Source organism: Macaca nemestrina, chromosome 15 (assembly GCF_043159975.1).
Source record: "Macaca nemestrina isolate mMacNem1 chromosome 15, mMacNem.hap1, whole genome shotgun sequence".
NCBI lineage: Eukaryota > Metazoa > Chordata > Mammalia > Primates > Cercopithecidae > Macaca > Macaca nemestrina.
This window is the reverse complement of record NC_092139.1, coordinates 2610571-2628955: the sequence shown is the minus strand read 5'-3', so window position 1 is coordinate 2628955 and position 18385 is coordinate 2610571. Positions and strand designations below refer to the sequence as shown.

The following is an 18385-nucleotide window of genomic DNA, read 5'->3' as shown; positions in this document are numbered from 1 at the left end:
GCAAGCCACCTTGCAATGAAGGCCTCGGTGAGGGTTGGACACCCCTGTCTGCGTCCTCCCAGGAGCTAGCAGCGGGGAGGAGAGGGCGGTCGGGTCACTAGCGTGGCCGTGTGGTGGGCACTGAGAGCGCTGATCCTCTGCATAAATCCCCAGGTAGCTTCACAGTCGCCCCAAGAAGGAGGCATTGATGTCTGCGTTTCAGTGAGGAGGCCGAGGCTCAGGAGGTTGGGGCATGGTCTGGGGGAACACGGGTCCTGCTGGCCCTGGGTACCTCCCTGGCCCAACAGCATCTCCCCAGCCTGGGTCTCAGTTGCCTCTTCCGGGACCTGTGCAGTGCGCAGCTTCTGCTGACTGTCGCCGTCTCCGTTTCACACAGGCCACGGCGATTATGCCTACCAGCAGTCATCCTACACGGAGCAGAGCTACGACCGGTCATTCGAGGAGTCCACACAGCACTACTACGAGGGGGGTAAGGAGCACAGCCGCATGCTGGGCTCGAGCGTAAGCGCCACATGCAGCAGAGTTAAGAGGCTGCACCCTTAGGAGCACGCAGTGCCTGTCTTCAGTGAGTCTCTTAAATCCCAGCACAGTGCATGGGACGGGAGACAGTGTTCTGGGAACTGGAGATTCAGACTGTGTCGGGAGCCCCGCTTGCCTTATGTGTGTGTTCGTGAGACAGGAAAGGATTCAGCTGGCCATGCTGGGGTTGGGGGCACAGACTCTTATTGGGTCCGGCCAGGGAGCGTGGGGCCTGCGAGCCACTCTCAGGGCTTCCTCAGCCAGAGGCCAGCAGTGGCTGCGTTGGGTGTGGCCTTGCGTTTCTTCAGACACCTGCAGGCCAGGAAACAACATCTGTGGCTTGGGGCTTGCTGCCCTTCGTGGCAGTCCTGGGCAGTGCTGCGCTGGGGGCCGTGTCTCAGGTGGACTTGCCTCGTTCTGAGGTGTCTGTGCCTCCACCCTGGCTGCCCTGAAACCCCAATAGAACATCCCAGAATGTGGAGTTGGGAAGAGGTACACACAGCCAGTTCCAACCCCATCCCCGGGATCAAGGTGGCCCCCAGAGAAGAGTCGATGATCGCCTGTGGGATTGCACGACCTCGTCTGGGAGGGAAGGTGGGCCTGCAGCGACTGGGGAGAGGTGCCTCGTGTCTGCTGACACTGACCGGCAGGCAGCAGTGGCTGAGGCCTTCCCACTGCAGGGCTGCAATTTAGCAAGAGGTAACAGTGTCAGTGAGGCTTCACCAGGTACACAAAGCAGGCGGGCTCTAAACACTACAGATTTCCTTGTTTGGGTTACTTCTTAAAGATTTAGATGTGTAAAAGTTTTGCTTCTGAGCTTACACGTCTCAGCCTGCTGTGAAGAAATAAAGCACACAAGTGTAGGCACATATAGAAACATCACGGTGTGCGCTACGATTGCCTACATTTAAATGTCAGTTATACCTTCATAAACCTGGGGGAAACAAGAAGTACATGAATACGTAATGAAAGTTTAAAAGAAGAAAGCCTGGATGCAGTGACTCATGCCTGTAATCCCAGCACTTTGGGAGGCCAAGGCAGGTGGATCACTTGAGGCCAGGAATTTGAGACCAGCCTGACCAACATGGCGAAACCCCATCTCTACTAAAAAATACAAATATTAGCTGGCCGTGTGGCGGTGCACGACTGTGGTCCCAGTTACTCAGGTGGAGGTGGGAGAATCGCTTAAACCTGGGAGGCAGAGGTTGCAGTGAGCCGAGATCGCGCCACTGCATTCCAGCCTCGCAACAGAATAAGACTCCGTCACTGAAAAAAAAAATTGGCTGGGTGCATTGGCTTACACCTGTAATCCCAGCACTTTGGGAAGCCGAGGTGGGCGGATCACCTGAGGTCAGGAGTTTGAGACCAGCTTGGCCAACACGGTGAAACCCCGTCTCTACTAAAAATACAAAAATTAGTTGGACATGGTAGCATGTGCCTGTAATCCCAGCTGCTCGGGAGGCTGAGGCAGAAGAATCACTTAAACCCAGGAGGTGTAGGTTGCAGTGAGTCGAGATCACGCCACTGCACTCCAGCCTGGGCAACAAGAGTGAAACTCTGTCTCAAAAACAATAAAAATAAAAATAAAGAAATGGCCAGGCATGGTGGCTTATGCCTGTAATCCCAGCCCTTTGGGAGGCCAGTGCAGGAAGATTGCTTGAGCTCAGGAGTTTGAGGCCAGCATGGGCAACATGGCAAAACTCTGTCTCTCCCAAAAAAAAAAAAAAAAAAAAAAAGCCAGGCGTGGTGGTGGATACCTGTAATCCCAGCTACTCAGGAGGCTGAGGTGGGAGAATCGCTTGAAAGAGGCAGAGGTTGCAGTGAGTTGAGATTGTGCCATAGCACTGCAGCCTAGGTGACTGAGCCAGACCCTGTCTCAAAAAAAAAATGCCAAGAGGCTATCTTCTGGCATATTGGCTGCAGTGGTGCCTCCATAAGCCCTGGGAGCCGGCAGGATCTCTGCCATCATGGGCCTGCCCCTGTCCCTTCCAGCTAGGGCACAGGGTTCAGCCTTGTCCATGGCGAGGCGTCCACATGCATCTGCCCAAGGCTGACATACTTTATCCCAAAAACAAACGCAGGATGTGCTGCTCAGCCTTTTAATGTCTGATGTAGCTTTTTTTTTTTTTTTTTTTTTAAAGAGACAGGGTCTTGCCCTGTCACCTAGGCTGAAGTGCAGTGGCGTGATCGTGGCACACTGCAGCCTTGAAATCCCAGGCTCAGGTGATCCTCCTGCTTCAGCCTCTCGAATTGCTGGGAGTACAGGCATGCACCACCAGGCCTGGCTTTTTTTTTTTTTTTTTTTTGTAGAGATAAGGTCTCGCCATGTTGCCCAGGCTGGTTTTGAACTCCTGGGCTCAAGTGCCATCTCATCCTCCTGCAGTGGGGGGCTCCAGGTGTGCACCATCGTGCCCGGCTGATACGTACTTCTGTAGCTTGTCGTGGGTTACATACTCTTGCCTTCCATCATTGATGAGAAATTTGCTAAAAAGCTTAGTAACCTCTTAAGACCAGTAAGACAGACGGCGTGGTTTCCTCCTTGATTTAGAAGCATTTTATTCCATCTGCTTGTTAATTCGACTCTGACACGAGGAGTACACGTCTGTAGGTGACACTTTACCATACAGCAGGTGGTACTATGAAGTCTTCCAGGGCTGAGAGGCCTGGGGGTACTTTGCTTTGAAGAAACTGGTGGACATGTCATAGCCACCTTCAAACACAATTGTGGCCCATGGTGCAGTGGAGAGGCTGGGGGGGACGTTAGGAGGAATGGGTCAAAGGCACCATAAAGAATTTTCCAGGCTGGGTACAGTGGCTCCCACCTGTGATCCCAGCATCAGGCTGGGTGTGGTGGCTCCCATGTGTGATCCCAGCATTGTGGGGGCCAGGGCAGAGGATCACGTGAGCCTGAGAAGTTGAGACCAGCCTAGGCAACATAGTAAGACCCCCTCTCTACTAAAAATCAAAAACATTAGCCAGGTGTGGTGGCATGTGCCTGTTGTCCCAGCTACTTGGGAGTCTGAGGCAGGAGCATAGCTTGAGCCCGGGAGGTCAAGGCTGCAGTTAACTATGATCACACCACTGCGCTCCAGCCTTGGCAACAGAATAAAAAGAATTTTCCAACTTTGAGTCATCCCACAGCAGGATGAGTGGGACAGGCTGGTGCTGGAATTGTTCCTAGTGATGGCATCAGTTAGGAGCCTGCAGAATCTGATAAAACGAGAGGGTGCTCATGCCCTGGGCACCAGTAATAGGAGGGGACCAGAGTGGGGCCGACCAAACCGGGAGGGGACAGCAGAGGCCACGGGGTCACTCGTGCTGGGCAGGAGCATTGGGATGTGGTGCTCGGTGGGGGAGGAGCCAGGGGAGGGGTGCAAGTGCCACACTTGTATCACAGTGAGGTTTGCAGTGGATCAGACTGGACAGAGCCCAGCCCCTCGCGACCTGGCATCTGGGCGTCATTGCCGCTAGGAGAGACCGCCCATGAGCTGCAAAAGCCAGGTATGGAGCTGAGTGTGTGGGATGTGCCTCTGTGAAAATGCAGGCAAGATGGGACAGTACCTTTGCACACACGCACACTCACACCATCAGCCAATGGGCAAACACCAACACAACCAACAGAAATGCTTATGGGTAGGAGATGGGGTTCGGGCTCAGGCAGTCCAGAGCAGGGGTGGAAGCGGCCACCTTCCCAGAACCTCTTGAAGGTGTAGGTCTGTCTCTGTTTACCTTTGAATCATGTAGATGTATTGGCAGCTTCAGAAGTTAAATTAAACATCAGTGGGGCTGGGCACAGTGGCTCAGGCCTATCATCTCAGTGCTTTGGGTGGCTGAGGTGGGTGGATCACTTGAGGTCAGGAGTTCAAGACCAGCCTGGCCAACATTGTAAAACCCCGTCTCTACCAAAAATACAAAAATTAGCGGGGCATGGTGGCACATGTCTGTAATTCCAGCTACTTGCGAGGCTGAGGCATGAGAATCACTTGAACCCAGGAGGCAGAGGTTGCAGTGAGCCAAGATGACGCAACTGCACTCTAGCCTGGGGCAGCAGAGCGAGACTCCATCTCAAAAAAGGAACCTCATTGGCTGTCACAGAAACTGAAAGGACCTCACTTTAGGGCTGTCCACACCATCCACGCCTCCTGGAGTCGCGAGCATGGCTGGCGTGTCATGTGCATTTCTCAGCTCTTGCCAGGTGGTGACCAGCGTGTCCCAGGAGTGGACAACAGGGTGGTGTGGCCGGGGTCTGCGGGACACATCTTCCCCAGGCAGCGCTCGGGCCTCCTCGGCTGCATCCTCGTGTGGATCACTGTGTTTTTATGTGACACGGCTTTGAGCGTCGTTCACTTGTTCCTCGTGGCTGATTGCTCCTTCTGAGCAAGCAGAGGGTGTGCTCTGGCCTCTTGTTTCACAGATGCGCCACGCTGCCCAGCACCTTCTCACAGGCACCCTGCAGAATGCCAGAGGGTTCTTAGAATAGAGAAAGAAAAGAGCCAGGCGCGGTGGCTCACGCCTGTAATCCCAGCACTTTGGGAGGCCGAGGTGGGCAGATGACAAGGTCAGGAGATCAAGACCATCCTGGCTAACATGGTGAAACCCTGTCTCTACTAAAAATACAAAAAAATTAGCCGGGCGTGGTAGTGGGCGCCTGCAGTCCCAGCTACTCGGAGACTGAGGCAGAAGAATGGCGTGAACCCCGGAGGCGGAGCTTGCATTGAGCCGAGATCGCTCCACTGCACTCCAGCCTGGGTGACAGAGTGAGACTCTGTCTCGAAAAGAAAAAGAACCCTGGAGTACTTGCTGGTTGTGGAGGAAGGCCCCACATCTGCTCGCCCCGTTGCCTGGGCTCCCCACCGGCCCTGCAGATTTCATGAAACACGTCTGAAAACAGCGAAGGCCTTTTCTACAGAAGTTGTGCCCCCTTTCCCTGTAGAGTTATCTCAGCAGCCCCCTTTCTTTGGGGATAGGGCGGCTGCTGCCAGTTCACACTAGATCACTTGAGCACCCTCTGGGGTGTGAGAGCCAGGCCTGGTCCCTGTGTGCTGGGGCTGGGTGTTCTGAGCTGGCACTCATACTGCTGCTGCATACCTGCTGTGTGCCAGGGCAAAGCTGGCCCGTGTCCTACAAACTGACTCCTTTATTTATTTATTTATTTATTTATTTATTTATTTATGAGACGGAGTCTCTATCGCCCAGGAGTGCAGTGGCACGATCTCCGCTCACTGCAACGTCCTCCTCCTGGGTTCACACCATTCTCCTGCCTCAGCCTCCAGAGTAGCTGGGACTACAGGCGCCCACCACCACGCCTGGCTAATTTTTTGTATTTTTAGTAGAAACGGGGTTTCACCATGTTAGCCAGGATGGTCTCGATCTCCTGACCTTGTGAACCTCCCACCTCAGCCTCCCAAAGTGCTGGGATTACAGGCGTGAGCCGCCACGCCCGGCCGAAAACTGGCTCCTTTATTATGTAAAGAATAAAGTGGGTTATCAAACATGAGAATATGCAGGCTGACCCTGACACCCTTGAAAGCCCACCCACCATGTCTCAGATGGCTTTCATGGGGGCAGGATAAAGGACAGTGGCCTTAAGCCTTCTCCCGTGATGGTGACAGCTCATTTGCCAGCTGTTGCTGGAACTGCCCCTGGATTTTGAGGAAGGCGTGGAAGTTCAGGACTCAAGATATTTCCTGGATAGAGAATAACTGGAGCCGGGCGCGGTGGCTCAAGCCTGTAATCCCAGCACTTTGGGAGGCCGAGACAGGTGGATCACGAGGTCAGGAGATCGAGACCATCCTGGCTAACACGGTGAAACCCCGTCTCTACTAAAAAATACAAAAAACTAGCCGGGCGAGGTGGTGGGCGCCTGTAGTCCCAGCTACTTGGGAGGCTGAGGCAGGAGAATGGTGTGAACCTGGGAGGCGGAGCTTGCAGTGAGCTGAGATCCGGCCACTGCACTCCAGCCTGGGCGACAGAGCGAGACTCTGTCTCAAAAAAAAAAAAAAAAAGAGAATAACTGGAAAGGCTCAAGTAAGTTTTTCCAAAGCTCTCGCATTAGGAGGAGTTCAGCCTGGAATAAGAGCATGTGTGTGTTTTGTCATCCCATCTAACTACAGATTGAATTACCCTGATAGGTTTTTAAGCCATTCCAATGTGCATTATCTCAATAAAGCTGTTATTTAAAAAAATACTAGATTGCAGTTTTAAAATACTTACATTTTACAGCTTCTAAAAAAGGAAAGTTATTTCCAACCAGAAAAGTGAAGTAGAAAAATGAATTCTTTGCATGGAGCATGGTGATTTATGCCTGTAATCCCAGCACTTTGGGAGGCCGAGGCAAGCAGATCACAAGGTCAGGAGATCGAGACCATCCTGGCTAACACGGTGAAACCCTATCTCTACTAAAAATACAAAAAATTAGCCTGGCGTTGTGGCGAGGCATTGTGGTTGGTGGTGGGGGCCTGTAGTCTCAGCTACTTGGGAGCCTGAGGCAGGAGAATGGCGCGAACCTGGGAGGCGGAGCTTGCACTGAGCCGAGATCGCGCCACTGCACTCCAGCCTGGGCGACCGAGCGAGACTCCGTCTCAAAAAAAGAAAGGTTATCTGGGCACACTGGCACACACTGTAGTTCTAGCTATTTGGGAGACTGAAGTGAGGGGAGCACTTGAGCCAGGGAGATGGAGGCTGCAGTGAGCTCTGATTACACCACTGCACTCCAGCCTGGGTGCCAGAGGGAGGCCCTGTCTCTGAAAAAAAAAAAAGAAAAAAAAAATTGTATGTGCAGAGACCCTAGGTCCAAATAAGGTCCCGTTCACAGGTGCTTGAGTTAGGACTTAAGCATCTCTCTGGGGAGCAGTTTGACCTGCGGCACTGGCGTTCATCTCTGTCTTAGTCGTCGTATTAACCGTTTTGTTTCTTAGCTTTCCATTTGTATTTCTATAAGACAAGAAAGGCTGGGCGCGGTGGCTCAAGCCTGTAATCCCAGCACTTTGGGAGGCCGAGACGGGCGGATCACGAGTTCAGGAGATCGAGACCATCCTGGCTAACACGGTGAAACCCCGTCTCTACTAAAATACAAAAAAAATTAGCCGGGCGAGGTGGCGGGCGCCTGTACTCCCAGCTACTCAGGAGGCTGAGGCAGGAGAATGGCGTGAACCCGGGAGGCGGGGCTTGCAGTGAGCTGAGATCCGGCCACTGCACTCCAGCCTGGGCAACAGAGCTAGACTCCGTCTCAAAAAAAAAAAAAAAAAAAAAAAAAGACAAGAAAAATGGGCCGGGCGCGGTGGCTCACGCCTGTAATCCCAGCACTTTGGGAGGCCGAGGCGAGCAGATCATGAGGTCAGGAGATCGAGACCATCCTGGCTAACACGGTGAAACCCTGTCTCTACTAAAAATACAAAAAAATTAGCCGGGCATGGCAGCGGGCGCCTGTAGTCCCAGCGACTCGGGAGTCTGAGGCAGGAGAATGGTGTGAACCCGGGAGGCGGAGCTTGCAGTGAGCCGGGATCGCGCCACTGCACTCCAGCCTGGGCGACAGAACAAGACTCCATCTCAAGAAAAAAAAAAAAAAAACAGAAAAGGTGTAATATAGTATTTGAAACGTTGTGAAAAAATAAACATGCCGAAGCAATGGATTTGGTTTTGGGATTCCAAAGTTACCGTGTCGTGAGTGGGCCTCAGAATGAGCCCCCTTAGCCCAGGTGGAAAGTCATTTCCGTGTCTCCTCCTCCCTCCAGGAAACTCCCAGTACAGCCAGCAGCAGGCTGGGTACCAGCAGGGCGCCGCGCAGCAGCAGACCTACTCCCAGCAGCAGTACCCCAGCCAGCAGAGCTACCCCGGGCAGCAGCAGGGCTACGGTAAGAGGGGAGCACGTTCCTCGGGGCCCCCCAACGCCCACCCCTGCTGCACATGGATACGTGCACAGTGACCCTGGTGTGCAGGCAGAAGTGTGATAAACTTATTTTGGATACTTCTAGGTTTCCAGAAAAATTGGAAACATACATGCATGTAGACCTGAAACATCTTATTTTAACTTGAACATAAATTCATTGCCCACGTGGCCTGTGACGGTTGCCAGTGTCCCGTCTGTCACCTGCACGCCTCATGCCCAGCTTCGACCTCTTTGACAGAGCAGGTCAAAGCCTGTGGGTCTCAGCCTTCACTGCAGCTTAGAATCACCCAGGAATCTTCTGACAAATAAGTTCTGGGCTGCCCCAGGTCTTTTGTTGGAGCAAAATCTCAGTTCTCAGGATGAGCTACACACACATGGTTTCTTATGAGGCTCGTGCCTGATTCTGCTGTGCTTGTTCAGCCCTTTACAGCCATTACAATAAATAGTATAAAAATCACTTGAGGAGGCTGGGCACGGTGGCTCACGCCTGTAATCCCAGCGCTTTGGGAGGCCGAGGTGATTGGATGACCTGAGGTCAGGAGTTCAAGACCAGCCTGACCAATATGGTGAAACCTCGTCTGTACTAAAAATACAAAAATTAGCTGGGTGTGGTGGTGGGGGCCTGTAGTCCCAGCTACTCAGGAAATGAGACAGGAGAATTGCTTGAACCAGGAGGTAGAGGTCACAGTGAGCCGAGATCACACCACTGCACTTCGGCCTAGGTGACAGAGCGAGACGACTCCTCAAAAAATAAAAATAAAATATTACTTGAGGCTCAGTGTGGTGGGTCATGTCTGTAATCCCAGCACTTTGGGAGGCTGAGGCAGGAGGATTGCTTGAGCCCAGGAGTTCGAGACCAGCTTGGGTGACATAGTGAGATCATCTCTACAAAAAATACAAAAATTAGCAGGGCATGGTGGCACACTCCTGTGGTCTCAGCTACTTGGGAGGCTGAGGCAGGAGAATCGCTTGAGCCTGGGAGGTGGAGGTTGCGGTGAGTCAAGATCACACCACTGCACTCCAGCCTGGGCTGGGTGACAGAGTGTGACCCTGTCGTTAAAAAAAAAAAAAAAAAAAAAGGCCGGGCACGGTGGCTCAAGCCTGTAATCCCAGCACTTTGGGAGGCCGAGGTGGGCGGATCACGAGGTCAGGAGATCGAGACCATCCTGGCTAACACGGTGAAACCCCGTCTCTACTAAAAATACAAAAAACTAGCCGGGCGTGGTGGCGGGCGCCTGTAGTCCCAACTACTCGGGAGGCTGAGGCAGGAGAATGGCGTGAACCCGGGAGGCGGAGCTTGCAGTGAGCTGAGATCCGGCCATTGCACTCCAGCCTGGGCGGCAGAGCGAGACTCCGTCTCAAAAAAAAAAAAAGGCCTCTATCATATCAGTTCTTTCCGGAGCCTTTGACTTAGGCTTCCTGGAGACGGTGCCTCTGTCTCACCTGCCTGCAGGTTTCCAGCAGCTCCTGTGATCGTTAAGTTACAAGTTGCAGCAGCCAGTGTGACTGGTGCCAGTGGGTTCTGGAGGGCTCTCCTGCCCTCAGGTAGCAGCAGCTCGGGGGAGATGGAGAGAGCCCATCAGCCCTCCCCATGCTGGTGGGGGCCTGGGGCACCGTCCTGGGACCTCACAGGACTGGAGGGGCTGGGGAGTCGGTTGTGTGGTGCTCTCGCTGTTCAGAGTTAACGAGGAGCACGTGCAGGTGCCAGGCGTTCTGGAGATTGACAAAAGGCTGATGCATTGAGACAGGAATTTTTTAAGGAAAAGAGGAAGAAGCTTTTAGAAAATTTTTAAGTTAAGAAAAAAAATAAAGATGCGCCCGTTTTGGCCTCACAGTTCCTGGTGTTTTCTCAGGGCCTGCCCAGGGAGCCCCGTCACAGTACCCCAGCTACCAGCAAGGCCAAGGCCAGCAGTACGGAAGCTACCGAGCACCGCAGACAGCGCCGTCTGCCCAGCAGCAGCGGCCCTACGGCTATGAACAGGCAAGCTTTCTGGATGTTTCCAGATGTGCCCATCTACCGCGCCTGTCGAGACATAATGAAGATTTCTCTTATGGCCGTGAGGAATAATGAGCTGGAACTAACTGGCTTCCAGGGTTCCTTCCAGAATGTTAAGTCTCTGAGCCTGTAAGGTTTTTCAGAATTACCTCTGTGTATATGCTCACCTCAGTCATCCAGCTGGCTTTTCATACCCTGAGCTCACCGTTAGATCTGCATGCCTGGTTCTCACATTCGTTCACTCTGCCAGTGTTTGTCGCGTACTGGGCACGTGTCCGGTCTCTGCTGGGTGCTTGGTGTGTGGCCGTGCCACGAACCCTGCGCTTTCAGAGCTTATTATCTCGCTACGGAGACATAAGGTTGTCCCATAGGCCAGACCGTGCTGAGATCAGAGTGGCGGGCCCCGAGTGGAGCCCGCCTTCCAGGTGGGGGCACAGGCGGCTGCATTTGGCCCCTGTGGACAATTCCAGGACGAAGACACAGCGGGGAGTGGCAGCCCCAGGCTCAGCCCAGGGAGGGGGAGCCCTTTCTGCCCAGGAACAGTGAGCAGGGCTTTGAAGGAGCTGAGGAAAGAGCAGCTTGGAAGATGGAAGAGCGGGAGCTCTTGGGACAGTGAGGAGGCCGGCTTGGCGGGAGGTGACAGGGACAGGTGGGCGTGGGGGCCTCCATAAAGCAGGCATCGCCTTCCCTCTGGAGGAGGACGGGGTCTGTGTGGCGGGAGCACTGCAGGAGCGAGGGCCTCCTAGAGGAGAATGAGCCAGGCACAGGAAGAGGGCGTGCCAAGGTCCTGAGGCACCGGGAGGTTTGTCGCAGTGAAGGCAGCCCGAAGGAGGCTCGGTGGCTGGAGCATGGGGCATACGAAGGAGAATGGTCTTGGACATTTTTTGGAGCCTCCTTTGAGAGAGTCCTTAGCAGGAAATGGCTCTGTGTTGGTGACTCTGAGCTGGCCAGAGGTGTTAGGGACACTTTACACCGCCAGTGAAATTTCAAAGCACTACGTCGATCAAGGTGGTTTTTCTCAGGGAACTGGGTAGGTAAGAGGCCGAATACTATTTTTTAAATGCTTCTCGTCCTCCTCCCTCAAGAGGGCAAAGGGTCACCAGGTAGATGTAGAGAAGCCTAAAGATCATGTAACACAGGCCCCCTGCCAGGGCACAGTACTCAGAAGGTCATGCCTGGGAAGGGCACGCCGATGAGGCATTTACACAGACGTTAGGAGTGCTCCTGGTGTGCTCTCAGGACACCGTGAGGCCACTGCAGCCGACGCCAGGGGCCGCCTCTCCCCAGTGTGTGCTGGGCGCCGGTCAGCGGGGAGCAGGCCCAGCTTGGCCCTCTAGGCTTGCACAGGAGCGTCATGCTGGGGTCTGGAAGGACAGCAGTCTGCATCCAAATTAGAATTAATGATTCTGACGAGACACTATACCTCCTTCATACAGTCCTGAAAATAACTTACTTGGATTTTGTGAAATAAGTGAATGTCCTAACTTAATTATAAGACTGAACCAGAGGACATATAACTTTATGCCTACCTATGAAAGGACCGTGACTGGTTGTGGTGGCCCATACCTGTAATTCCAGCACTTTGGGAGGCCAAGGCAGGAGGATTGCTAGAGCCCAGGAGTTTGAGACCAGCCTGGGCAACATAGCGAGACCTGTCTCTACAAAAAATAAAAAAAGTAGTCGGGCATGGTGGTGCATACCTGTAATCCCAGCTACTTGGAAAGCTGAGGCAGGAGGATCCCTTGAGCCCAGGAGGTCGAGGCTGTAGTGAGCCGTGACTGCACCATTACACTCCAGCCTGGACTATAGAGAGCAAGACTTTGTCTTAAAAAAACGAAAAAGAAAGGCCAGGTATGGTGGCTTACACCTGTAATCCCAGCACTTTGGGAAGCTGAGGCTGGTAGATCACCTGCAGTCAGGAGTTCGAGACCAGCCTGGCCAGCATGGTAAAACCCCATCTCTGCTAAAAATACAAAAATTAGCAGGGTGCCTGTAAGCCCAGCTACTCGGGAAGCTGAGGTGGGAGAATCGCTTGAACTGGGAAGGCAGAGGTGAGCTGAGATCGCGCCACTGCACTCCCGCCTGAGTGACAGAGCGAGACTCCATCTCAAAACAAAGAAAAGACACAAAGCAATGGAGAAGACAGAGAATTCCACATTTAGGGGGAAATGTGTCCATCTAACTGCAGAATATTAACATAACATAGTCTTTAGTCAGAATCAAGTGTAACTGGCCATGGCGTTTTGGCACAGCACTGCCGGCGTTGGGCGTCTCCTAGGGGCCGTCGTGCACACGGTGTTATGTTTGCAGCATCCCTGGCCTCCACCCACGATGCCAGTAGCACCCCCGTTGCCCAGTCTGACAATTTAAAATGGCTCCAGACATTGCCAGATGCCCCCCAGGGCAAAATTGTCTCCATATGAGAACCACTGGGCTACACTTAAAAATGTGCTGAGGTGGCCAGGCACAGTGGCTCACGCCTATAATCCCAGCATTTTGGGAAGCCGAGGTGGGCGGGAGCGGACGGAGACAGACGAAATCGCGCCATTGCACTCCAGCCTGGGCAACAAGAGCGAAACTCCCGTCCCAAAAAAAAAAAAAAAACACTGAAGTGCTGAGGCGTTGGGGCTGCCCGTGGTTTTACAGGGCTCAAGGGCTGCCATGCCTTCAGCTGAGCAGCTCTGGCTTTGAGGCTTTCCATCTTACCCAATGGTGCAGGGGCAGAAAGACATCAGAACGGACTCCTGCTAACTAGGACCATCACAGGCGGCTCTGGGAATGAAAATGTGACAGGCTGTGTTCACCAGGAACGTTATGTGGACTGGATTCTTGGTCAGGCGGGAACAGCTTTCCTCCCTCCCCGACTTCCTTGCTGCAGGCACTCAGGAAATCTGATCATTAACTAGCTGGGGGCACAGGGAGACTCAGGCATGCAATGATCGTTGTCTTCCTCTGTGGCAGTCACCCGAGCGGCTTTTACCACAGATCCGATGCTCCGTTTCGCTGCTCAAGGAATTCTCTGTCTTGTGGCCTTGTGGGGCATGGGCTCTCTAGTTCTCTCTTCATGCTGTTGTTTTCGTCTGTTGTTGTTGTTGTTCTTTGAGACGGAGTCTCGCTCTGTTGTCCGGGCTGGAGTGCAGTGTTGCGATCTCGCTCACTGCAGCCTCCGCCTCCCGGGTTCTAGCGATTCTCCTGCCTCAGCATCCTGAGTAGCTGGGATTACAAGCACGTGCCACCACACCCAGCTAATTTTTGTATTTTTAGTAGAGACGGGGTTTTGCCATGTTGGCCAGGCTGGTCTCGAGTTCCTGACCTCAGGTGATCCTCCCACCTCAGCCTCCCAAAGTGCTGGGATTACAGGTATGAGCCACCATGCCTGGCCTCTTTTTTTTTTTTTTAAGACAGGGTCTCACTCTGTCGCCAGGCTGGAACACAGTGGCATGATCTCAGTTCACTGCATCCTCCACCTCTCAGGCTCGAGTGATTCTCCTGCCTCAGCCTCCCAAGTAGCTGGGATTACAGGCATGTGCCACTACCACCTGGCTAATTTTTTTTTTTATTTTTAGTAGAGACGGGGTTTCACTGTGTTGGCCAGGCTTGTCTTGAACTCCTGACCTCAAGTAATCCGCCCACCTTGGCCTCCCAAAGTGCAGGGATTGCAGGCATGAGCCACTGCGCCTGGCTGAAGCTACTTTTTTCCATTTTTTGGTACAGATGGTGTCTTGCTGTGCTGCCCAGGCTGGTCTCAAACTCCTGGGCTCAAGCAGTCCTCCTACCTCAGCCTCCAAATTCAGATTTTTTTTTTTTTTTGGAAATAGTGTCTCACCCAGACTAGAGTGCGGTGGCATAATCATGGCTCACTGCAGCCTTGACCTCCTGGGCTCAAGCCATCCTCCCACCTCACCTTTCAAGTAGCTGGGACTATTGGCACACACCACCACACCCGGCTAAGTTTTGGATTTTTGTAGAGATGGATTCTGGCCATGTTGCCCAGGCTGGGTCTTCAGATTTTTTTATAGATTGAAACGCATTACCCTGGTCGTCCCCGCTCCCGTTTTCTTACTTTAGCAGGCTGGGGGACAGATGGTGTTTGCATCAGCTCCCAGGGGGCCAACTTGGAGGAGAGCCTTCCTGCATAGCAGGCCCAGTGTAAGGCTCTGATGCCAGGCCTGGCACAGGCCCAGCCGCAGCGATGCCAGCGTGCGACTGAACGAATGAACCTTTGGCCCTCTCTACGTTGTTAGCCCCAGGCTTGGCCGGTGGCTTCTGGAAAGCCGTTCGCTGCCCGCCTGAGATGTGGGCAGAGGTGGTTTGCTTGCCATTGTCCCTCCTACCCCCTGTCCTGGCTGGGGTGGACGTCTGTCTTCCTTTTACTCGTGACTATAGGGGTGTAATCTGTGTCTTGATCTCTTTTAGGGCCAGTATGGAAATTACCAGCAGTGAGGGACACACGTTCTGGCTGGAGCCCTTGTGGTAGCGTGTTCATCCAGGGGCCGGATGGGCTGGCGGCAGCTCTGGTGAACTGTGACATGTTGGTTACCCTTTCGCCCAGTGCCACGTCTGCATGTGAAGCGTGCTCATTTCATGCTGGGTATGACGCCGAGCGCGCACCCCTGGCGCAAGACAGCGCTTGGTGGTGTGATACTTTTGGTGCTGTGTATAGTATTGTATGTCGGTACATGGAGAGGTATCCTTTTTTTGTCCCCCTGCCCCCTTCTCAATGTTTCTAGCTAGCTTTGGGGGTCATTTTGTCATCAGAGCATTCTGTACCCAGGGGCGGGACAGATCTGGAGGACACCACAGTCCACCTGTTCCCGTCAGCAGACCTTAGGTCTCATTTCCCTCCCCGTGCAGTGTTGTGTGGGTTGTCAACTTCTCTTTAACTGGCTACACCACAGCTGGACACACACACAGCCCCTGGAGGGCAGCCTCTTCCTGTGCCTCGATGGGGTGGGTGGGAGGGCAGCTTCTGTGTGTTGGGCCAGTTTCTGTTACATAACGAAAAGGATAAGCACCTCCCACGGGAGAGGCCACAGATGGCCACTTCCAGAGCTTGCTCATTGCCTGTCTCTCGCCAACTCCGTTTATCCAAAAAGGTACATAGTTTTGGATTAAAAAGTAAACAGGGATCAATGACTGTATTCCAGATAAATATGAATCCCTAAGGGCCGCGGACGAATCGCCTAACCCAGGGCCGGCGGCATTGCTGAGGGAAAGAGGCAGCTCTCTGGGTTACTCTGGCTCTGACCCTTGTTTAGCTGATGGTCATTTCTGGGATTGGAATAGTTAATACGCCTGATTCTAAGTTGATAGGTAATTTAAAATATTCAAATCAAATTTTCCAAACAGTTGGCAAGTTGTTTATTTTATATTATTTCTTCCAGGACCTACTTGCTCAGATCTCCAAGCAAGCATTTCTTTTCTTTTAGGGATGTCTGAAAGTCACATCCACTAACATTACTGTGTTCTTTCTAATGAAAAGTAAAGGTTTTTTATAGAGAAACTTGAGTAATTTTTACATTTCTAGGACATTAAATCCCATTTAAATTCTGTGTGAACATTAAAGACAGCACACTTGCAAAAGTATGGTCAAAGGAAAAAAAAAAATCCCACATTTCCATTAATAAGTAGCATGGACTTTTGATCAACCTTTACGTGGAATAATAATATTCATATTTGCCATTAATCCTTTAAAAAAAATCTTTGGATAAATGCTGATGAATTTCCAAGAACTACCAAGAAAATACAAAAGATATCCAATGCTTGATATATGAGGCCTACTAATAATGATATTTCTCTTCAATTGATGTTTTGTTTTAAAAGTTAAAATTCTTGGCCGGGCACAGTGGCTCACACCTGTAATCCCAGCACTTTGAGAGGCTGAAGCAGGCAGATCACCTGAGGTTGGGAGTTCAAGACCAGCCTGACCAACATGGAGAAACCCCGTCCCTACTAAAAATACAAAATTAGCCAGGCGTGGTGGCGCATGCCTGTAATCCCAGTTACTCGGGAACCTGAGGCAGCAGAAATGGCTTGAACCTGGGAGGCGGAGGTTGCAGTGAGCCAAGATTGCGCCATGGCACTCCAGCCTGGGCGACAAGAGTGAAACTGTCTCAAAACACACACACACACACACACACACACACACACAGTTAAAAGTAATTATCCAGAGTTGCTTTAGAATTTACAAGTCATTTTGTGTTTTGCCTGAATTAATCCTGACAGCCCCTATGAGGAAATCTGGAGTAACAGTTCCCATGTTAGAGATGAAGAACTGAGGCACAGATTAAAGGACTTGCCTGTGCCGAATACCAGTCCTGTTCCAGGACATTCTCCCCTCCTCTACGGGACAGATGTCACACACAAATGGGGACAGAAGTGTTTATTTTGTAGGCGTAAGGGTTTTTAAAACCCTTAACACTGGTGAGGGCTTAAAAATAAATGTATATGTTCATATTAAATTACTGAAATGAGAGTTAATTGGTAATTGACAAATGTATTAGCAATTTCAGTTAGGGAGTCATCTCCCTTGATTTTGTTCTTTTCCTGTCGATTTTCATAGAACTAATTTGCAAACTCAATCGGGGACTAAAATTTCCCACTGAAAATGTTAAACATTTTAGATAACTGTGAAAATAGTTTATTTTTATTCCTTGCCAATCTGGGAATATGCCTTTTATGTGTGTTTGTGTGTTTTTTTAAGTGCTGTATTAATAATACTTTCTGAAAGAAAAGGACACTTATCCCAAAACTTCAATCTGAAATGTCTTACATTAAGAATATCTTGAATGTTGTGTATATATTTTAAAAAGCACTTTGCAAAATAGTTTGTACATTTATTTCCTAATTTATACATGATTTTTGGTGTTAATATATTTAATGATTAATAACAGAATGTTTATTTAATGTGTTGTCCATTTTTATGTAATATTGTGATGGAAAGTGATGCCAGCAATTCCTTCTCATTAACTTACTCTATCTTCTGTCCTATGAATGTTGAGAAAAGCTTAGGCTAACATGAATTGTTTGTGAAGTGTGGTTGATGGTGCTTTGTTTTTTTCTGACTACTTCTATGGAAGGCCAGTGGAGAAGCAAAGGAAGATGTGAAAATTGACGCTCATTCTTCTTCTTGTTCCCTGACATCCAGCAAATTGTGAATTTGAAAAATGATGACCACAATTTTCAGAAGGGCTGACAAATTCATATTGGTATGCAAAAGCTCATCACCCATTAGGGTTTGTTGTTGAATCGACAGTACTTAGCATATTAAAACAGTACATCAGAACTCATGCCAAGAGTCTTTATGAATGGGATTAAGGTGGACAAGATCTAAGATCTGAAAAGAAACCTTAATACACTCATATGGTTGGAGTCTTAAGTAAACCTCTGATTTTGTCAGAGTTTTTCTACGTATAGGCTTGAATAGGGGGGCATCCCTTCAAAACTGTACAAAGAAGACTGTTTTCCATTTAAAAATTTTTAGCCACTTCATTTCTATTTATTGAACAGGTCAAATTTGTCTTGTTATTTGTGAGTACAGTACATTTAAAAAACATCCTTATCGGTTAATTTTTTTTTTTCAGCCGGAGATTGACGTATAAATTGTTCATGCTTTTGGTGTAATCTCTTAATAAACTGGTTCTTCAAAAATCATCCTATAAAGTGGGTTTTCATGAAGTTAATGGGATTTTGGTGTGATTTGTTTTGCAAATACTTACTACCAAGACCCGGTAGATTGTCACCTCGGCTCCTGGGCAGTCCCCGTGCGTCCGCGCCGCATTCCCCGCGGCGGGAAGGCGGAGCCAGGGACAGGGCGGTGGGGACGGCGTCCCGGGGCTGCCCTGCGGTCCCCACTGCCTGCTCTGCGTTGCCCAGTAGCCTCCTCGGGCAAGGGCGGTGTCCTCATCAGACCTGGGAGGCTCCGCAAACGCCGGAGGGGTCGGAGGAGCTGGGGGTCCCTGGACACCGGGTGGAACGGGCGG

The 18385-nt window shown here is 51.2% G+C and overlaps 1 protein-coding gene across 5 annotated transcripts in view; it reads left to right on the top strand.

The window, feature by feature from the left end:
- The window catches only part of LOC105470543 (SS18L1 subunit of BAF chromatin remodeling complex), a 40512-nt gene extending 22456 nt beyond the window's left edge, over positions 1-18056 (top strand). For 3 of the 5 annotated variants that reach the window (XM_011722636.3, XM_071079085.1, XM_071079086.1), the window contains 4 exons: positions 377-469; positions 8253-8372; positions 10261-10388; positions 14820-18056. In XM_011722636.3, the coding sequence (XP_011720938.2) occupies positions 377-469; positions 8253-8372; positions 10261-10388; positions 14820-14846 (368 nt within the window). In that variant the 3' untranslated portion in view covers positions 14847-18056. The other 2 variants (XM_011722637.3, XR_011613171.1) reach the window with 2 other exon arrangements.
- The last annotated feature ends 329 nt before the right edge of the window (positions 18057-18385 follow it).